This window comes from Hypomesus nipponensis, chromosome 14 (genome assembly GCF_054491055.1).
Source record: "Hypomesus nipponensis isolate SF chromosome 14, ASM5449105v1, whole genome shotgun sequence".
Classification (NCBI taxonomy): Eukaryota; Metazoa; Chordata; class Actinopteri; order Osmeriformes; family Osmeridae; genus Hypomesus; species Hypomesus nipponensis.
The window spans coordinates 9562334-9583992 of record NC_140374.1 but is presented as its reverse complement, the minus strand read 5'-3'; the positions used below and the strand labels follow the sequence as shown (position 1 = coordinate 9583992).

General features: G+C 37.7%; 1 protein-coding gene across 7 annotated transcripts; it reads left to right on the top strand.

Annotated features, from left to right (window-relative positions):
* The first annotated feature begins 234 nt into the window (after positions 1 to 234).
* On the top strand, positions 235 to 21342 carry LOC146258526 (uncharacterized). Of its 7 annotated transcripts, XM_084672320.1 has the most exons (11): positions 235 to 728; positions 13931 to 13956; positions 15464 to 15677; positions 15755 to 15863; positions 16070 to 16164; positions 17219 to 17278; positions 17539 to 17607; positions 17688 to 17732; positions 18076 to 18314; positions 18583 to 18741; positions 21170 to 21342. In XM_084672320.1, exons 5-10 carry the CDS (start codon positions 16158 to 16160, stop codon positions 18697 to 18699), a joined length of 537 nt encoding a protein of 178 aa, XP_084528446.1. In that variant the 5' UTR covers positions 235 to 728; positions 13931 to 13956; positions 15464 to 15677; positions 15755 to 15863; positions 16070 to 16157; the 3' UTR covers positions 18700 to 18741; positions 21170 to 21342. The 7 variants fall into 7 exon arrangements, with proteins under 7 accessions (XP_084528446.1, XP_084528445.1, XP_084528447.1 ...); XM_084672319.1 differs by lacking the exon at positions 235 to 728 and having other exon boundaries at positions 11444 to 13956; XM_084672321.1 differs by lacking the exon at positions 235 to 728 and having other exon boundaries at positions 11444 to 15677; positions 18583 to 18722.
* The last annotated feature ends 317 nt before the right edge of the window (positions 21343 to 21659 follow it).

The following is a 21659-nucleotide window of genomic DNA, read 5'->3' as shown; positions in this document are numbered from 1 at the left end:
TGTTTCGCAGGAACAGCCTTTTCTACTTTCTTTTTGTCCCCCTAAAACGTTGTCAATATTTGGACTACATACACAATGCCTGTGTCAAAATGTTTGTCTTGGTCCCCATTGAGTTGCTTGTATTTGGATTTACTTTCCTTTGCTCAGTTTAGAAGGTTACAACGTTTTTGTGGGGACAAAGTGCCTTTAGTCGACGAAGGGTAATCTGTGCTAGCCACGTCACCACGTCAACACACGTCAGCAACGACGCATGGATACAACGAGATATAGACTTTCTAGCTCGCAAATTGGAGCTTGGATTATGAGTAAAAAATACCACCCACAAAAAATCACAACCCTTTGGCTTTGTAGAGAAAGCGATTTCGAGTGGAACTGCAATCTCGCATTTTTGATTTAGGTCGTGACAGTCTTTGAAATTTGAGCGAGTGCAGGTCGCCCGTGAGATCGCCTCGTCTTTTAGGCGGCAGCCATACTAGAAAGCGTCATAGTACTATTTTTTGTAGCTAATTTTATAGTTCAAGTTTCCACGAAAAAACTGAAAGAGGGAAATGTTATGACGATATGACTATTGTGAAAACAGCCAGGTGGTGATTTTTTTTATATAGATTGCTGTAAAAACGTTGATTTGTTTGCTACGTGAGAGCCTGTCAGCCTCCATTGACGATTGCGTCATCATTCACAGTGTTGTCAACAGTGTTGTCACTCAGTCAACTGTCGATCTGCGTCTGGTGAGTATTTTCTTAATTTCGTTCCAGGGTCAATTCTACATCTAAATACACAGCAGTGTTTTATAGATATGGCGATTGCTAAGACAGCCAGCGGGTCAGCATAGTTTGTTTTTGTGTAAAACTTGGAATTTGAGTGAGACTGCGTCTTGTTTTGACGTTATAGCCTCAGTCACAGACTCGGCTCGCTACGCAGTGTAGTAGGCTACAGTACTGTCTTCAATGCCACAGCTATAGCCTATAGCTAAACTTTATTATGTCTTATACCATTGGTCTGGGTGAATACTCGATTCTGATTGGCTGCAGGGGTGTACATTATAGGGTGATAACGGACACCTACTGCGTCATTGCAGAAAAACTGTCTTTTCACCGTTCTAAATTATTCTGCTGGCTACACAGGAGCCTGTACAAATTATCTGAAATAAGTAACCATAACAACAGTGACGGAGTCAAAGCCTCCATTTACAATTTTGAAAGACTTTAACAAGCTAACTTGTATTTACAACAATGAGTGACTTCAATATTTATTTTAACCTATTTGAAAAATGTTTCTTTTCTGAATGTAGTGTGTCAGTGTCACGTAACCGCTCATCTCACATCCCATTCCCTATTCACCTCGCTAGTCAATCTACTTCAGTTGGTCTGCGGCCAACACGACAGTAGCAGCAACTCTACTGTACACATGGACGATTATTTTCTTAATTTTTTTATTTATTTGGGGACAATGACATGGCTCGATAGTTGGCTAGTCTTGTTGTTAAACATATACTGACAAATTATAATCACTGTACTTGGAAAAAATGAAAAAACTTTGATGCGATCATCTCACATCCATTTGCTATTCAACTCGCTCCACATGCTGCGGCCCTAGCAGGCCTACGAGTATCCCAGATAGCAAACAGACGTTGAATTGACGTTGAGTTTTGGTTATATTGATCGGTTTCCGTCGGATAACCTAAATTCAACGTTGAATCGACGTTGTAAGTGGTTGTTCTATCAACGTCGTGGAACGTCGTTCCAACAACATCGATTCAACGTTGCTTTTGATTGTTTCAACATCGTTCACAACTGTTGAATGATGGATCGGATTTGTCAACAAGTGGGTACAGTACGTAGAATAGGGATTTTGCAGCATAGACTTCGACCCCACATTTGAAAAGTGCGTGATGCGAGCTTCCTTTAAATGGTTAGTTTTTCTACGTTGGGCCTATATAGGCTACAATTAATACGACGCCTAAAAATAAACCTAGACAGGCAACTTCATATCACCTTAACATTTTAAATTGTTGTAACATGATCATTCGCATTACAGTGAGGAAGATGGGTTGGCTACAATTGCCGTGATGAAGTCGTTCTGGTCATGGGACCACAACAGATCTCGAGTGCATTTTCATTTGAACAGTTTGTAACCTATTGCAAGTGACAGTTTTGAAATAGTAGCTACCACATGGATTTCAATCATAAATGTAGGCTATGTCATGTAATTAATTGGCAACACAGCCTTATATCATAGTAGTCATTCATTTTTTTTATCTACATAAACTATTTGGGCTACTAGCAAAGATACTAAAATGAACTTGGAATAATTTCCATTCTTATTATAAAAAATTACAGAAGCAATCAATTGGTGATGTGTGACATTATTAAGCAAACATTATTGGTATAGCAGACCAAAGCTGTATAAATCATACATTGTTATGCTGCAACTTTTCTAGTACACATTAACTGAGGTTTTCTCTCCTCCTCTCTCATGTTATGCTGTAACTTTTCTAGTTGAAGGCAAAACTGGCTGCCTAGGTAGGCTCTCCTGCCAAAGTAAATTCCTTGTCTGTGCAAACTTTCATGGTGAATAAACACCAATTCTGATTCTGATGCAAATTTGAGCTCCAATAATTTAAGAGTTAAATGTGATGAAATGGCAAATCTCCCATGAGTTTCATTTCCAAAGACAAATAATCACAGGATATCACAGTTCTGAGTGAACCTAACTAACATTTTGGAAAAGAATACACAACTACAGCAATTGCAGAATAATAATAATAACTGTATTGATACAACACATTTTTGTACAGAGATTGCAGCTCAAAGACCTGTCCATAAAAATGCTAGTGAGAAAAGATACTATGCAGGTCTGCTTTTGCCGTGATCTATCCCCCCCCCCCCACACACACACACACAGAAGCAGCACAGCTGGCAGTGGATGCTTCTAGGACTTCGGCCTCCTGACCATGAACTTCCTCTGCTAGCCTTCCTCGCTGCTAAGAGAGAAGACCAGGTAAAAGAAGGAGAGACACAGATGAAAATGTGCAGCCAATTCTAGATAAGATGTTCATTCTTTGTATTCTAATACAAGAACATTTTCATAGGTTTACTTTCTACAACAATGACATGTCATGAGCAAGTGAGTAATTATATCAGCTTGCTCCATTAATAAAATACTGAAACATAAAATACATATGTAATTCAGATTGAACTGCAGGTACTTCAGCCTTCAGGTACTAAGACAAAAAAAAATGAGTAGCATCGAACCAGAATTGCATTTACACAGGTATATGTAGTATTACAGATGGTATGCATACCAACATACAGTGAAGGAACATGTTTTGATTCCCTGCTGATTTTGAACGTTGCACAAAGTTAGGTTTTGCAAAGGGGTCAAATACTTATTTCACTCCTTAAAATGCAAATCAATTTAAAAAAATGTTAACATGCGTTTTTCTGGATTTTTAGTTTGTATTTTGTCTCTCACTGTTCAAATAAACATACCATAATACAAAATCAGCAGGGGATCCAAAAACAATCCCCTGACTGTACATACACTGTAAGTAAATACATAATTATGTGTAGTGAGACATGTAAATATGAAGTGACTAGGTATGTGGTCTGGGTGTAGTTTTGTAGTTGTACGTGTGGTAGTGCAGTTTCTGTACCTGTTGGTGCAGGAGCAAAGAGGTGGGGCACAAACAGTCTGGTTGGGGTCCCTGGTGATGCCCCAAGCCCTCCACAGGCTCTTTTAAGGAAGATGAGGGGCCAGGAGAGCTCCTCAGAGGTGTGAACAGCCAGAAATTTGACACTGGAGACATAAAGTTAAATTGTATTAGGCTAACACTAGTTTTACAGTCGTGTTTAGTAGGTCAATATCTCTATATTAAGAATTCTTGAGGCAAAAGTTACTTTGAGAGAATACATGTGAACATTACATGCTATTAGTGGCATCAAGAGTCAATGAGTGGAAAACAAATACTTGTGCATGTTTGTAACATATTCACTCTGCTACTTATGTACACACAGTACTGGATATAACACATATAGCATAAAAGTACAGGCCTACAATGTAGATTTCCCAATGTAAAATACATTGCAGTGCAATCATGTGAATAAAATCACCTTAACAGCAACGGGTACATTGTAATCAGTAACAAAACAAGTGTTATTTGTTGAATGTTATTAACATTTACTGTTACAAATTTGACTGGTTCATCCGACTCTGTTGTTCACACTTCTCTGATAACGTTGGTTATGGTTACCATACAGTAAGTCACTTCTTTTAATGTCTCCATTTATATTGGGTACAGAGCTAACTAATTTTAACACACCAAAACATAGGCTGTCTAAACACATAGCCAAACACTGAGGGCACGGGCCGGGCCGTCTCGTGGATGGTTAAGCAACATATTCAAATGCTAACGTTATTCTTTCGCAGTTTGTGGTGGTTTTCAGCAAGATAAGACAGAGAGAGATTAAGAGACTTTTAGAATATAGTTAGGGTTGATAGTTGATAGTTTAATAGTTGAATTTAGTCATTTAATATTTTATCTACAGTAGTTTTTGACAGTTCTTGTTTAGTGTTCCGGTAGCGTTATAGTATAGCTAGTAAGGTTAGGTTGTTAGTATTTTTAAGCAAAGCTCATAAAGCTAGCTCTAGACGTGTACAGTAATTTACAGTAGTGTTTTTTATATTTTGTGTAATTAATGGTTTAATAGCAGTGTTTTGTACGGTTTTTAAGTCCACAACATAGCTAGTCTAGGTTTTAGCGTCAGTTACTAGTAGGTTAGATATAGTACCCAAGGCTGACCATCATCAACCGACAACGCAATTTATTGGCAGGTGAGTAGCCTACAGCAGCGGTCCCCAACCTTTTTTGCGCCACGGACCGGTTTAATGTTGAAATATTTTCACGGACCGGCCTTTAAGGAGTGGCGCATAAATACATAAAATAAAATGATACGACCGGCATACAAACGGTGGCATTTTCTAAATACAATAATAAACGTGAATCCACTGTGTACTCTTATGCAACTTTATTAGCAGCGGCCTCGTAACATCGTGCCAACAACATAACATGAATCCTCTCTGCCCTTATTATGTCCATGTCTCTGCGGCTCTGCCCCGCTCTGCCCCAAACACTCTCTGGTCGCTATGGTAATATTTAAACATGCCTTCAAAATAAGACGCAACACAAAAACAAATATTTAAGGTGCATGAAAAATACATTTATTTTTATTTTTTATAAAACTGAAATAATCCCCGGGGGTTGGGGACCGCTGGCCTACAGTATGGAGGACCAAACCTGCCATATTTACAAATGAATGAATGAATAAATAAATGTCCACATCCATGCATTTAGACAGAAATAAACGAATATATATATTAATTAATGCACAATTGTCAATCAATAGTTACATATATTTTACATTTATGTATTTATTTATTTTGTATTCATTTATGTATTGATTTATTAATTTATTCATTCATTCATTTATATATTCATTTATTTATTCATTTATTTATTCATTTATTTATACATTCATTCATTCATTGTTCCCAATATGATAATGAGAGGAGGCCAGTAGGCGTGGAAACTGTTGTTCAGACATTGCAATCAATCCAGAGCCATAGATTCAATCTAGCTAACGCTTGGGACACACTGGCTGCGAAGCGCCCTGGAGCGCCACAATATACTACGAATGGCGCGTTGCTGTTCACACTAGACGCGCATTTCTCCACGCCGGTCACCAAGCCTTTCACCTTCTCTGAGATTTTCTTTTCTACATGTAAAGCTGACATGTACATAAACATGGCATAGGCTACAGGCTATTTAGGCAACTTGTTGCTCCAACAATAACCGTCGCAACGGCATCCCATTCCCAACATAACGTGGCAACGTTTGGCTTTTGTTGCCGTAGTCTTTGTAAAATATGTGCTATGGGGCATACAACTCCATTTAGGACTAAGCTACTTTTCATCTTCGATGATTAACTTTGTGTCGTCAATCTTCACAAATTTCTCTTCTGCTTGATTGGGGGCTATATGCCAGATTGTCTATCTCGCTCTTACACACAGGACAAATATATTGGTTTGACAATCAACAATCAGGATTTTTTATTTTAAAATGTTTACGTTTTTATCGGGGTAAACACATGGTTGGCCGGTCAGCGTAGTTGGGTGTTAAGTGATAGCCCACAACTAACGTAGTAAAATCGTAGGCTATGTTGTCCATGACAGCAAGGATGGATGTAAGGCTACATAATCGAATACAAAGCGTGGAAAACGATTAGCCAATGGTGTGTCAAATACCGCCTACCTATTTTGATTGACACATCTCATTAACATATTGAGAAGAAGAAATACAGGAATGAATGAATGAATAAATGAATGAATAAATGATTGAATAAATGAATGAATAAATAAATGAATGAATAAATGAACGAATAAATGAACACATGATTTAATAAATGAATGAATACATGAATGAATAAATAAATGAATAAATAAATGAATAAATAAATGAATACACAAATAAATACATAAATACATGTAAATTATAAGGTAATGTTGATTGACAATTGTGCATTAATTAGTACATGTATTCATTTATTTATGTCTAAATGCATGGATGTGGACATTTATTTATTCATTCATTCATTCTTAAATATGGCAGGTTTGGTCCTCCATACTACAGTACACAGCCACTACACAATGTTATTACCGTTTAGTATTCACGGTTAATGTGGGTCATTTAGGAATCTCAGTAATTTTTCTATTATAACCATTTGGTAAGGTCAGATTCGCCTATGCTAAATATGACAGTTGAACTTCGGAGCTAACGGCTTAAATCAAACACATTGCGCGAGCGAATGAACTGGCTATAGCTACCGAGCTGGGAGTCAATGTTAACTTACACATATCCTTACGATACTGACGGTAACATTTCAAACACACGATCACTGATAAACAAATATTCATGTGACAATACAACTATTAATCTACTAAGCATATAGGTAAACAACTTACCAGTTTCTTGTGTTCATCACAAATGACCGCCGTTGTTGAAGTTCATTCATCAACTGCTCAAGCCCCCACCCCTCGCCCCTTGGCTTGAAGCAACGGCCCCGGTGGATGTAGGTGGTACTGCATTACGGTTAGGTTTCCGACTCTTCCGGTCGTTTTTATTCTATTAACTCCAGTCAACATTTACAAAACTATCTCCCCAATAATTTTTGTTGGATTCTCGAACCTGGCTCATACTACTAGCTTTTTCCTTTGCTAAGTTTGAGACCAATCTGAAATGGGTAAACTAGCACCCCATTTATTTGCTTACGTCAATAAAAGTTGCCTGCAAATGTGCTCGCGGATACTAATAGGGCACGAGCACAAAAGTTCACATTGGCCACCCCGGAGGAGACTGACAGACGGAGGCTGGGAGCTCCGTGAGCCCATGAAGCGCCGAAACCGCACCGCAGACATCGAACGAGCCCGAGAGAAGCTACGGAGATTTCAACACTCGCAAAGCCTGAAGGAGAACTATAGCTGAGATGTACTCGTGAGTAGATAACTAGAGACAGGGTAGGAATAGCTAAAGAAGGTTGGGCGCAAAAAAACAAAAAAAAAACACTACCCTACGTCAGAGTTTAATCACACAGCTACAGGTATAATATGTTTTAACAGGGTGTTCGTGGCTGATTAACGTTTGAATATCAGTCCTGTTGTTACTTTATCTGTTTATATACTATTGCTATGGTATTGAGTATACTTAGCCAAAACATTAGACACTCTCTGGACCAGTAATCTGGGGGGATTAAGCTGCACTAAAGCCGCTGGATGTGTGCTCTGATGACACTTATAATGTCAATGCACACCTGGAGGGGCCCTCCTCCTGAGGCCTCCCCTCCCTGTTCAGAAGTTACATTTGTACTTCACTTTTGGAGGTCACTGTTTTTTTTGTTTTATTGTACAGCACAGACTTTTTTTGTTTATATGTTCAGGTCATTGGAGGAGCATTATGTGTATATTAGACTAACGGGATAGGATGATAAACCAGGAGTACAGAGTTATTACTTTGAATGTTAATGGATTGCTTAACCCCATCAAAAGGAACAAACTACTAACTAAAATGAAGAGAGAGAAACAACAAATAGTTTTTTGGCAAGAGACTCACCTTTGTGATGAGGAACACGAAAAATTAAAATGCTTTGGCTTTAAAAATACTTATTACTCATCCTTTGGACGTAAACAAACAAGAGGGGTAGCGATACTAATTTCAAATAAGGTAACATTCCAATTTTCCAAGCAAGTAACGGACACAGAGGGACGTTACACATTAGTAAAGGGACATATAGACCAGAAACCTGTGACACTGTTAAACGTTTATAGACCCCCAGGCAATGATAAGATATTTATTAAGAAAATATTTGATATAATAGCTGAGGAGACCTCAGGTGTGCTTATTTGTGGTGGGGACTGGAATGTACAGCTACAACCCTCCCTTGACTCTTCTAACTTAACAAAAAGAACGAATCCTGAGACAGTTACAGTCAAAAAACTTCTTCATGAAGCAGGTTTGATGGATATTTGGAGGCAAACTCACCCGACAGAAAGAAAATTTACTTTTTTTTCCCACCCTCACAGAGTACATTCACGAATTGACTATTTTTTCATGTTCAACTTTGACAGGCATAGAATCATACAATGTGATATAGGTGTTAAAGATATATCTGACCACGCAGGTGTATATCTATCTTTACATCTGGATACCGAAGTTAAAAATACAACATGGAGGCTTAACACTAGCTTATTAAATGAACCATCATGTAAAACATATATTGAAAAAGAATTTAAAGATTATTTAGAACACAATGACAATGATGAAGTATCTCCAAGTAACATATGGGATGCAGCCAAAGCTGTAATCAGGGGAAAACTCATAATGTTGTCTTCTACTAAAAAAAAAGAAAGGCAGAAACAACTAAATGACTTACTACTACAGCTAAAAAACTTAGAAATCAAACATATGGAACTTAATGATCCCCAAGTATTAGATCAGATAAAAGTGACTAAACAGAATTTGAATAGGATATATGACAGTCAAGAAGAGATGAAACTTAAATTTACTAAACAAAGATACTATGACAATGGGCCAAGAGCCAAAAAATTATTAGCCTGGAGGATAAAGAAACAACAGGATGAAAGGTCCATTCATAAAATTAAAGATACACAATCTGGCAAAATGTGCCATAAGTTGAAAGAAATACAACAATGCTTTGAAAAGTACTATAAGGATTTGTACACACAACCGGATAGTGCAGAATCCCCAAGCATTGTAAACTTTTTGAACTCATTGGACCTGCCGTCAATTGGCACGGAACAGAACAGAATAATGACATGTGAGATAACGAAACAAGAATTGGACAGTGCCATCTCGAGACTTAAAACAAATAAAATGTCTGGTGCGGACGGATATCCAGCGGAATGGTACAAAACATTTAGAGAGATATTATCACCGATATTATTGAAATGCTTTAATTTTGCGCTGAAGGGGGGAGAAACTCCAATATCATGGAGACAAGCGATCATTTCTGTCATCCCAAAGTTAGGAAAGGACAAATCTGAGTGTAGCTCGTATAGACCCATCTCGATTCTAAACATTGACTACAAACTTTATGCCTCAATAATTGCTAAAAGATTAGAAAATATAATTCCAGATATAATAGACGACGATCAAACAGGTTTCTTAAAGAACAGACAGACACAAGACAACGTAAGAAGGGCTTTACACCTGATGGAGCATATGAGTAAAAATGAAGATGAATCCATTGCTCTCAGCCTGGATGCCGAAAAGGCGTTTGACTCGGTCGGCTGGGAATATTTATATCTAACACTGCAAAGATTTGGTTTTAATAGCTCAATTATTCTATTTTTAAAAAACCTATACCACTCCCCTACAGCCAGAATAAAAATAAATGGTAGTCTATCAAACCCTGTTCAGCTTGGAAGAGGATGTAGACAAGGATGCCCCTTAAGCCCGGCCTTGTTTGCCTTATTCATAGAGCCACTAGCGCAAGCAATTAGAGAAGATCAAGAAATAGGAGGAATTTGGATTAAAGAGACTGAATATAAAATCTGTCTTTACGCGGATGATGTATTGGTTACTCTTTCCCAGCCCAATTTGAGCTTGCCTAAATTATTTTCTTGCTTGAAAACGTTTGGTCATTACTCAGGTTACAAATTGAATATAAATAAAACACAAATATTGTCATACAATTATACACCCGCAGCACAATTACTTAATCCGTCTGTCTTTAATTTGGACAATGATGTTGTAAAATATCTTGGGATAAACATCCCAAAAGATCTATCCAAAATATACGCTATAAACTATTTACCACTTAATAAAGAAATAAAGGCAGATTTGAATAGATGGACATTATTACCACTGGACTTGCATAACCGAATAGACATAATCAAAATGAACATCTTACCACGATTACTTTTTTCTTTCAATCATTACCTGTAGAAGTACCTTCAAAACAATTTAATGAGTGGAGAAGAATGTTCTCTGTATTTATTTGGAAAGGCCTAAAACCTAGAGTTAGATATAATACATTGCAATTACCCAAAGAAAAGGGGGGACTATCTCTACCGAACATGGAACACTACTATATGTCAGCTCAACTGAGATATTTAATTTATTGGTGCAACCCATGTTACAGTGCTAAGTGGAAAAATTTAGATCTGAATCAATTGGATATTCCCCTCCAAACATTACTTGGAGACAGAAACTTATACTCATCTGTTAAAGAAAATTTAAATTGCTGGACAAAAACACCCCTCAACATTTGGTTTGGTGAGTGTCGGAAATTAAAATTGGAAAATCATATCAAAATTCTAAGATGGGTTGCACACGATAAAGATTTTAAACCTTCCCACATGGATGGGAGATATAAGTATTGGTCCTTTAAAGGCATTACAACATATTGTCTTATCTTGGATGGCGGTGTACTGGTTGACTTTCAAAAACTTAGTGATAGGTACCATCTAGAAAAGCAAGACTTCTTCAGATATCTTCAAGTTAGATCTCACTTTAATAGCAATATAAAAACAACAGAAGAATGCAACACAGACCTAATAACCATCTTGATTGATGCATACAAATCTAAACTCAACAGAAAACTTATTGCTAGAATTTATTCATGTTTACAGTCACATAACGGAACATCCACCCTTTATATTAAATCAAAATGGGAAAAGGAATCTAAAATAACTATTTCAGAAGAGGATTGGCTGAACATTTGTGAAACCCATCGGAGCACTTCGAGTTCAGGACAGTGGAGGGAATTTGTGTGGAAAAATATGATTAGATTTTTTATCACCCCTAGAATAAAGCAACTGCAGAGGGGTTTGCCAGAGTATGGGCACTGCTTGAGGGAGTGCGGAGACACCCAGGCTAACCACTTCCACATATTCTGGGACTGCCCAAATATCCGACCCTACTGGTTGGAAATAGTAGGGAAAATTAACGTTATAATGGGCTTCGAGATCAAACATGACTTTCGCACAATATATCTTGGGAATATCTCGTCCATAATCAACTCTAGCGATAAGTATTTGCTCAAAATAATGTTGGCAGCTAGTAAAAAATGCATTACAAAAAGGTGGCTTAACAAAGAACCCCCGACAAGAGGGGAGTGGATTGGAATTGTAAAAGAAATGTATCACATGGAAAGGCTGACTTTCTCCTTAAACCTATGTATGGACAAATTCACAAATAGATGGAGAAAATGGTCAACTCACTTTAAAATTGTTTAGATAATATGGTACTGATAGGTATACAAGTAGAAAATTGTGTGTGAATTCATGATGATGTATATGTATGCAATGCATGTAAGTATATCCACCTGTCTAATACAGATAAAAACATAGGTCTGCTGCCCTTTGTATGCCTGCGGAATATAGTGCCCCCTTTCAACGAGCATCAAGAATTTCTGTGTACAACTGGACAATGGACTTTCACTTCGGACCTTTTTCTAGAAATGCCCCCGTGATACTCATTGTCGGGCCAAATGTCGGGCCCTATTTCTTAACATGGACCCTAGGAAAAGTGGTTATATATTAAGGACTTGATCGAAACACCTACACTGGTTAGTACCCCCCCTCCCCCCAAGCTAGTTATTTGATAATAATGTGACTCTATGACCTTTTTTCAACCCATTTTATTGCTGTGCTTTTTGCTTGTTTTTTGTTACATGTCTGTTTTCATAAAAATGCAAAATAAATAAAAATAAAGTAAAAAAAAAAAAAAAAGTTCACATTGGCCGATAGCCGATTTACATTGAGCTGAATGAGGCATAGACTTATATTGAATGAGCACAGGGAGAAATGGTTTGAGTTGCCTGCCTTGTTTTAGCAAGTTTAGCAAATCGTTGTCACACATACATGAAATGTTGTTAATATAGTTTATTCCCGTTATTTTAAAACGGATTTGATTTTTCGTAAAAACGTTCATAACATGATGGCAAATATATTATGTTAAGCGCGAGCATAGATTGTTGACATATATCTGGAGCAAAGACGAAGATTAATACTTTAACTGTTAACCACAATAGGAAATGATATATATTTAAATAATATTAGTCTTGCCTTCAGAAGCTTTTGTTAAACACACCCATTATTCTTTTTTTGATCGTGCCAGAATGCTTTTGTGGGACAATGAAGGTCCTCAGTAATATATGTTTCACCCCCACTTACATCAGATGGTAACGTCTTGTAGCCTATGGTTCTATGAATATGCCCCTTTCAAAGGCAAATGTTCAAACAAGTATATTTTAGACACACTTCTCGAGCTTTTATTAATTACATTATTAACACGTCTTGTTAGATCACGTTATATCCATTAATAGACGTTCGGTTTTCTATGTTGAACATATAAAACACAGCATTTCGACACTGATGTGAAATTGAAGGCAGCGTGAATTTCGTGGCATTTCGTTTGAATATAAAGTTGAGAGTAAGCTATGGTAAGTCTGCATTATGGAAGATTTCGGTTACCAAAATAACTAAGCTTTCTTTGCCTGGTGAGAACAATGACGGAGCTGTTCATGTTAAAAGTGTATTTCTTCTGATACAATGCGTTGGAAATCATACTCGTATCACGAAGAAAAAAAGCAAAATGTGATGAGTTCCATCTAGAATAGCCCTAGAGCCTATTTCTAAAAAACAAGTAGGAGGAATACTATGTAGTGACAGAATACATTTCCGTTAAGTTTGCATCATGTCTCTGATTCTTATCGGACTTTCTGCCCATAGATTCTGCCACTGCAATGCCTTTGCTCACATGCTCGTAACCATATAAATCTATGCTCGCGACTGGTTGTCGCAAAGTATGACGTGTACAGCTAGTTGCAAGCGTGCACGAGGTCTCGGAGCTAGGGAAAAAAAGAGCCACTGTTTAAAGCTAGACCGGAAGACACGGAAGTGGAAAGATGGCCGCGTCCAGTCTCGCGCTCTCGCTTGCCTCACTGCGCCACTGAGCACTTTTCATAGAAATGAATGGGGACGCCATCTTGGAAGACAAAGGTAGCTTACTCTAGTTATATTAACTCTATGCAACTGCTATGGACGCAAGTGACTAGTACTTCTTTACTGAGTGTACAATTGTCGCGATACTTTACGTAATGAACCTCTTCAGTCCCATGATAAGTGTATTTACAAACAAAACCAGAACATTTAGTCTACTGAATTTCCATACTTAAATGCTGTAGAGCAAGACTATATACTGCATATAAATAAAAATATAAATGTTGTCAAAGCATTGTTTTTAAGATGTAGATATAAACCCATATAAAATGTTACGTAATATGATATCCTTGTCTTTGTAACTAAATCGTTTTGTCTCTTTTCCCATTTTCCATATGACCGGACATTGAAGACTCAGTTTCAAGCTCTTCTTAATAGGTAATTCTTACCTTCCCTCGACCTTAACATTATGGCCTCCTATTGGGCAAAACGGAGGCGAATCTTAAGCAAAACAAAGGAAACAGAAAATGATAAATTGAGTCAGTTTGAATTACAAGTTGCAAATCAGGCCAGAAATGAAAATATATGTGAGACTATATGTGAGACTAATGAGGACAATGAGGAGTGTCCTGTTAACACAATTACAAACGACGAAGAAGTTAGCCAAAGGGCAGATTTCACTGTTTCATCAGATTCAGATGAGAGTGACTCCATCAGTCTCCGACTCCATGATAGATTTTGCACATAGAATGTTGGTAGATTTTGTGAGTAATTTTGGTGAGTTGTATGGTAAAGAGGAGATGGTGTTTACCATACATCAAGTAATACATTTGGCTGATGAGTATAGGCAGTTTGGTCCACTTGACAATGTATCTTCTTTTCCATTTGAAAATTTCCTTGGAAAAATAAAAAGAATGTTAAGAAAGCCACACCAGCCTTTACAACAAGTGGTCAAAAGGCTTTCTGAGGTACCTGGTATACTGGTACAACCGCCAGGTGTCCAGCCTGTACTTGTAGACATTCACCAGGAGGGTCCATTGCCACCCCAGTTTAGTCTTGCACAGCAGTATAGGAAGGTTGTTACAAAGGAGTTTTGCCTTTCCACCAAGCAGGGAGACAACTGCATAGCAATAGGACAAGAAATTGCACTGGTACAAAACATACTGAAGTTCAGTGGTGCAGTATATGTAATTTATAGAAAGTTTAACAACACTGAATCATATTTTTCTTATCCTTGTCCCTCCTCATACATCAGTTGTTACAGAGTTTATGGTTTACACGAGTGCTTTGGTGTTGGGCAACTTGAGAATATTCAGAGAAAATGTGTATTGTTCCCAGAAAAAGAAAGTTTCATTGCAATCCCCCTTCTTCACCAAGCCTAATATGAAACAATAACAAAAAACAAACAAGTGGATGGCAGACCCTAACCCAAATAGGAATAAGCTATGTGTCCTCAATAGAGGGGGCTCATTGATTTGTTGTTTTGTAGCTGGTTTATTGTTTTTGGGTGTTTTCCGTGCGGCTAGAGCAGTGGTGAGGGCACATCCATGGTTTGAGCGGGTCGCCAATTGCTGGTTGCCTCAACATTCCATCGGGCTCAAGTGCATAAATACCCACCGCCAGTATCACACATGAAGACTAGGGTTGAGTTAGTGAATGGGTTAGGTCGCTGGGTTAGGGTTAGCTCCACTTCTGTGATAGGGCTGCCTCTTTCTTGTTTCCACCTTGGGGGTTAGGTACAGCCTAACACGACAAAATAACAATACAAATATTTAAAAAGGATGGCAGAAATCTTTATAAACCAATAAGAATTATAATAATAAATGGCTACAGTTTTTAGGGTGGCCTTTTATCACTCTTTAACACTCTTATAACTCAAAATATGTTATATGTCCTGTTTAATGAATCTCTCTCAAACAAATTCATTCAATTCAATAACTACTAGGTTACCAGATGGCACAGCTGTGGAAAGTGGTTGGAATTTCCAGACAAAAGCACTGCAGTTTTTGCATCAAACTGGTTGGAAGAGACAGGACAAGAGAAGACATGTTATTGGCCTCCATATGATGGACAGCGGATGCAAAAAGCTGTAATGAACCACATCCCACCAGGACGAGAGTGGTCCATTCATAAAGGCTTCAGGGTCTTGGTTAACTGTGGTAAGTAAGGTTACTTAAAGAAAACTAAAAAACTAAAAACAGACTTGTTTAGTTTCATTTACTTAATTCCCTTTCAGCATCCTATGTTAAGGCAAAGCAACATCTCCATAAGTCTTTGCAGCCAGATTGCCCTACGTCGGACATTCAGTCCGAAGAAGAGAGCGACACCAGGCAAAGAAAAATAAGGTAAATGTCTTGTTGTACAGAGAGTTTGTAATAAATTGAATTTCCTATTGTACTGTCAATTCACTTTTGATATTTAAACTATGACTACGTAAATATTGCCCAGCTATTAGTGAGTGCATTCTGTTCAGTTAATTTTATTCACCGTAAATTGATTTGCATATCAATTCCATGTTGCGTTGTGTCACATCACTCATTTTGTTAAAAAGGCCTAATCCACGTTACCTGGAGGATCAGGAGAGTGAGGAGGAACCTGATAGGGGTCCTAAAAGACGAGTGGTCTGACCCACAATAGTCATGCCAGGTATGGTTAAAACAATAGATCCGTGGACTTTAGGGATGGAGATTTTAAGTGATTTCACTATTCGAATAGTATCATATAATATATAGTATAATATCCGGATAATCTATTTTGTTAATGTGGTTCCGTTATGTAATTAGCCTGACGTGACGCAAAGCATAGCCAACAGTAAACACAAACCACCACACATACTGGCAATAATTGGGACTGTTAAGATATTAGATTAAATAAGGGTTGAATAAAGAAAACAAATGAAAGATCAATTTATTAACATGACGAAAAGACAATGAACTTGAAAAAACGCTGCGTCTTCAGACGTATATACTGTATACATAGGCTCTTAATTTGGCGGAGAAGCGATTAGCCTATTATTATGTGAAATAAAAAGTAGGCTACATTGGACTAAATTAAACACATTGGGTAGGCTATCCTCGATAAAAACGAAAGACACACATGGAGAACTATTGCATATTAACTTGGATATTAACTTGGAACCGGAATCCTACCACACAATGCAAACATAAACAGCCGATTACGCTAGTTCTACATGGCTACTGGTAAGAAAATAAATAAGCCACAACTGCATTAGCCATACGCATTTTTATTCAGGAGAATTAGCATGTAAACATGCTCAGGGGAGAGGCGAGTACGGAGTCGATTTACGAGCAGGCCGGCGTAGAAAAGACTGCAGGACCTGAGGTTGCTGTGAGGTACTGCTTAGCCAGGACACTATGCTTCTTGTAGCGCCAAATGAAATGAAAGGAGACTCGCAGCAGAACACAGGCGTAGCCTACCTTTTTTGATGGTTTTCATCATTTTCTAACGTCACAACTATTAGAATTCACAACACGACGCGACGGTTTTTCAATATATATATATATTTTTTTAAATTAAACTACGCTCATAAGTATTCGAAAAAAGTATTCGAATACTAACTTACTTTAGGATATCCGGATATTCGATTAACCACGCCCATCCCTAGTGGACATAAACACACAAGTGTTAACTTGTGTATACAACAAAGTATAAAATATAACTTTTTTGGTTCGGGTTTTAGATCAAGTCCTGGCACAACCATCTATGTCCTGGAATTGCTTGTCCCAAAGACCACTTGCAGGTAATCAAAACAGCAATAAATAAATAATAATAATAGCAGTAAAAAGAAACATTTGTAAACTGTGTTATTTGTGCAGACTTGAATAATGAAAGAGACCATATGCATTTCCTTATCACTTAATCATTAATCCTAACATGACACGAATTTTTCATTCTAACCCCTTCTACAACAGGAGGGGTTAGAATGAAAATTTGGTATCATGTTAGATTTGTTTAGTGTATCAATGTATAGTTCAATTTCAAATAGTATGTCGTTTTCAGAACCAGCTGAAGCACCACGGGCCAGTGAATGGCAATATGGTCAACCTCAGCCACCTCCCTTCTACCAGGGTAACTACAGGTTTTTTCTTTTGTACTTTAACTTGTACCAAAAAACTAAACACAGATTTAATCAGTACAATATTGTGCAGGATTCCAATTTGGGCAGTCTGAGGATCCCAGGAAGATCATGAGTGGTAAGCATAGGATTTGGAGAGACTTTTCAGACATCTCATGACCAATCATTACATTTACATTTAGTCATTTAGCAGACTCTCTTATCCAGAGCGACTTACAGTAAATAAGTAAGGACATTCTCCAGAGGCAAGTAGGGTGGAGTGCCTTGCCCAAGGACACAACATCATTTGGTGTGACCGGGAATCGAACCTTCAGATTACTAGCCCGATTCCCTAACCGCTCAGCCACCTGACTCCCGATCATTAGTATTTTCTAGATTTGGGAAAATGTTAAAGACTTTGAGTTTGGGTCTGTATTAATGTCCTTCCTCTCCTCCCCTCCCTCTCTTTTATCTGTCCAAAGACCTCGCTCTCAGTAAAGTTCTGCGGGCCCTGGGTGAGCTAAAAGAGGAGGTGCAGGCACTCAGGCAGGAGACGGTCCAGATGAGGGCTGAAATGAAAATGTTGGGGACCAAATCCAAGTCAGGATCCAATGACCCTCAAACTGTTTCCAGACCACCAGTCAGCCTGCCCCTCACAACCTTTGCCAAGCTAGAGGAGATGGAGCAGATGCTACTATCGGAGGTGGAGCGGCAAAAATTGGTAGGCACTAAACAAATATTTCATTTCAACCAGAATTATTTTTCTCATAATTATTTACTCACTCAAACTAATATTTCAAATTAAAAGGCTATACAGAGGCCACTAACAAAATGCAAAACAACAAATTAAAGTCACAATAAAATATCAACCTCTCTTGGCAACAACGCACTGCTCATCAACTTGTTCTAGACCCTAGCCAATAAGATCTAACTGTCACAGCTAATAAAGTGAGTTCTAAATTAATTTCCATTGTATTTCTGTTTTCTAGACAACATACAAACTGTATTGGGTGGTCACACGGCAAAGGATTTCACAAGGCGTCTGCTCATTCAGACCTTCACAAACTCCTTTGCCAGTTCTCTCAACTGGGCTGGGAAAGGGATGAAGACAGGACTAAAATCCACAAAAGTGCAAGACTGCATGTTCTGTAAATCATAATAGATTGAAATAAGGATAATTTTTCAACTGAAATTTAAGCAATGTGACACCCGAGGTTATGCGTTTGTGCTGAATATCACATGGTTGTGATGTTGCACTGTGATATTACTGTATGTACCATTACCAGTAGGACTTATAGGGATCCTTTCAAAAGAGACCACAACCATGCATGTACACCAAATGGTTCAAGAACAGCTTTCAACTTACTTTCAATATGCCCTGGTTTAGGCGTTTTGGGCGAATTTGATAGTATTATTCAGAGGTTAACAAAGTAACAACAGATATTTTTTTTTAATTTATTATCATTGGCAACACAATAATTCCCTTACTCCGCTAGACTGTTGTCAAGAAACACAAACATTAACCGACCAGAGTTACTTTGTATGTCTAGTGCATGTGTAGCCTGCCGAACTGAGACCCACACAGGACACAATTACTTTTCCCGGGTTCGTGTATTAACTGTTACTTTCGCCTCAAGGCCACCCCAAGAAATTATTTAAAACAAAATAATACAAAACAATATGGCAGTGGGCTTAGGACACTGACATTGAAAACAATATAAAGTCACGGAAACCCTGGCGCTAGCAGCCACATACGAATCCATAGACATCCATCCAAAAATAAATGATAAACACAAAACATAATCCAGTCACAACCCAGTTAGCAAAACAACGTTAAGACTAACAGGTGTAAATCAAACCTAACATATTAACATACATTTTAAACGGTATAACAATATTTACCTATATTTAACAAGGTTAACTCCGGCATCCACGAAGGTATGGAGGACCAAACCTGCCATATTTAAAAATGAATGAATGAATAAATAAATGTCCCCATCCATGCATTTAGACATAAATAAATGAATACATGTACTAATTAATGCACAATTGTCAATCAATATTACCTTATAATTTACATGTATTTATGTATTTATTTGTGTATTCATTTATCTATTCATTTATTTATTCATTCATTTATTCATTCATTTATTCATTCATTTATTAATTCATTTATTCATTCATTTATTCATTCATTAATTCCTGTATTTCTTCTTCTTAATATGTTAATGAGATGTGTCAATCAAAATAGGTAGGCGGTATTTGACACACCATTGGCTAATCGTTTTCCACGCTTTGTATTCGATTATGTAGCCTTACATCCATCCTTGCTGTCATGGACAACATAGCCTACATGGACAGGCTGGCCGACCTTGTTGAAAACAAAGATTTAATTCACCATATATGATATTTGGATAAACAAACATGTTATAAAGATTTTAATACGTTAGTTGTGGGCTATCACTTAACACCCAACTTCACTACGCTGACCGGCCAACCATGTGTTTACCCCGATAAAAACGTAAACATTTTAAAATAAAAAATCCTGATTGTTGATTGTCAAACCAACATATTTGTACTGTGTGTAAGAGCGAGATAGACAATCTGGCATATAGCCCCCAATCAAGCAGAAGAGAAATTTGTGAAGATTGACGACACAAAGTTAATCATCGAAGATGAAAAGTAGCTTAGTCCTAAATGGAGTTGTATACCCCATAGCACATATTTTACAAAGACTACGGCAACAAAAGCCAAACGTTGCCACGTTATATTGGGAATGGGATGCCGTTGCGACGGTTATTGTTGGAGCAACAAGTTGCCTAAATAGCCTGTAGCCTATGCCATGTTTATGTACATGTCAGCTTTACATGTAGAAAAGAAAATCTCAGAGAAGGTGAAAGGCTTGGTGACCAGCGTGGAGAAATGCGCGTCTAGTGTGAACAGCATCGCGCCATTCGTAGTATATTGTGGCGCTCCAGGGCGCTTCGCAGCCAGTGTGTCCCAGGCGTTAGCTAGATTGAATCTATGGCTCTGGATTGATTGCAATGTCTGAACATCAGTTTCCACGCCTACTGGCCTCCTCTCATTATCATATTGGGAACAATGAATGAATGAATGAATGAATAAATGAATGAATGAATGAATCAATCAATCAATAAATCAATACATAAATGAATACAAAATAAATAAATACATAAATGTAAAATATATGTAACTATTGATTGACAATTGTGCATTAATTAATATATATATTCGTTTATTTCTGTCTAAATGCATGGATGTGGACATTTATTTATTCATTCATTCATTTGTAAATATGGCAGGTTTGGTCCTCCATACGAAGGTCAGGCTTTCATGCTTGGCAGAAAAGAAAAAGAGTGAACAACTAAGATGCACAACGCTAACGCCTGGCTCGTCACACCGCCACCTAGTGACAGAAATAAATTAATCTAAATACCTTCAAGGTTTATGACAAAATATACACTGTATCTTCCCCACCCAGCTACAGATGTAAGGTCAGCTACTTTGTATAATTTGCATTAACTGGTATGTAACTAAGTCCCTTATCTGTTTCAGATGCTGTACGTTAGTTATTTCCTGGCGAAACTCATGCTGAGTTTTCTGACACCGTGAAGCGCTGGCTGCGGTATGCGCCAGAGCGAGACGGGGGGAAAGGACGAAAACGCGCTGGAGAGACAAATGAACCATAGGTCTACTTAAATAAAGTCTCCATTCTACAGACTATCAAACCATGTTTTTCTTTTTATTGTATAGCCTACTTCAATGGTAAATGAGTATGAGTATGTCCAGCTGTGCCAGTAGGCTATCGTAGCCTCGATAGGCTACAGCCAGTAGCTGAAACTAATGTAGCCGAGCCAGGCGTTAGCGTTGTGCATCTTAGTTGTATCATTGACATATTTAAAAATGTTACTTAAGACAGTTGAATCAAATACAGAATGTCTGAAAGGGGTGTATTTATGTAAATGTCCACATTGCCTCAATAAGTTTGTGTCACCAAATCGAATGTAATTTTGAATGATGGTTTTTCAAACCCAATAGGCTTTAA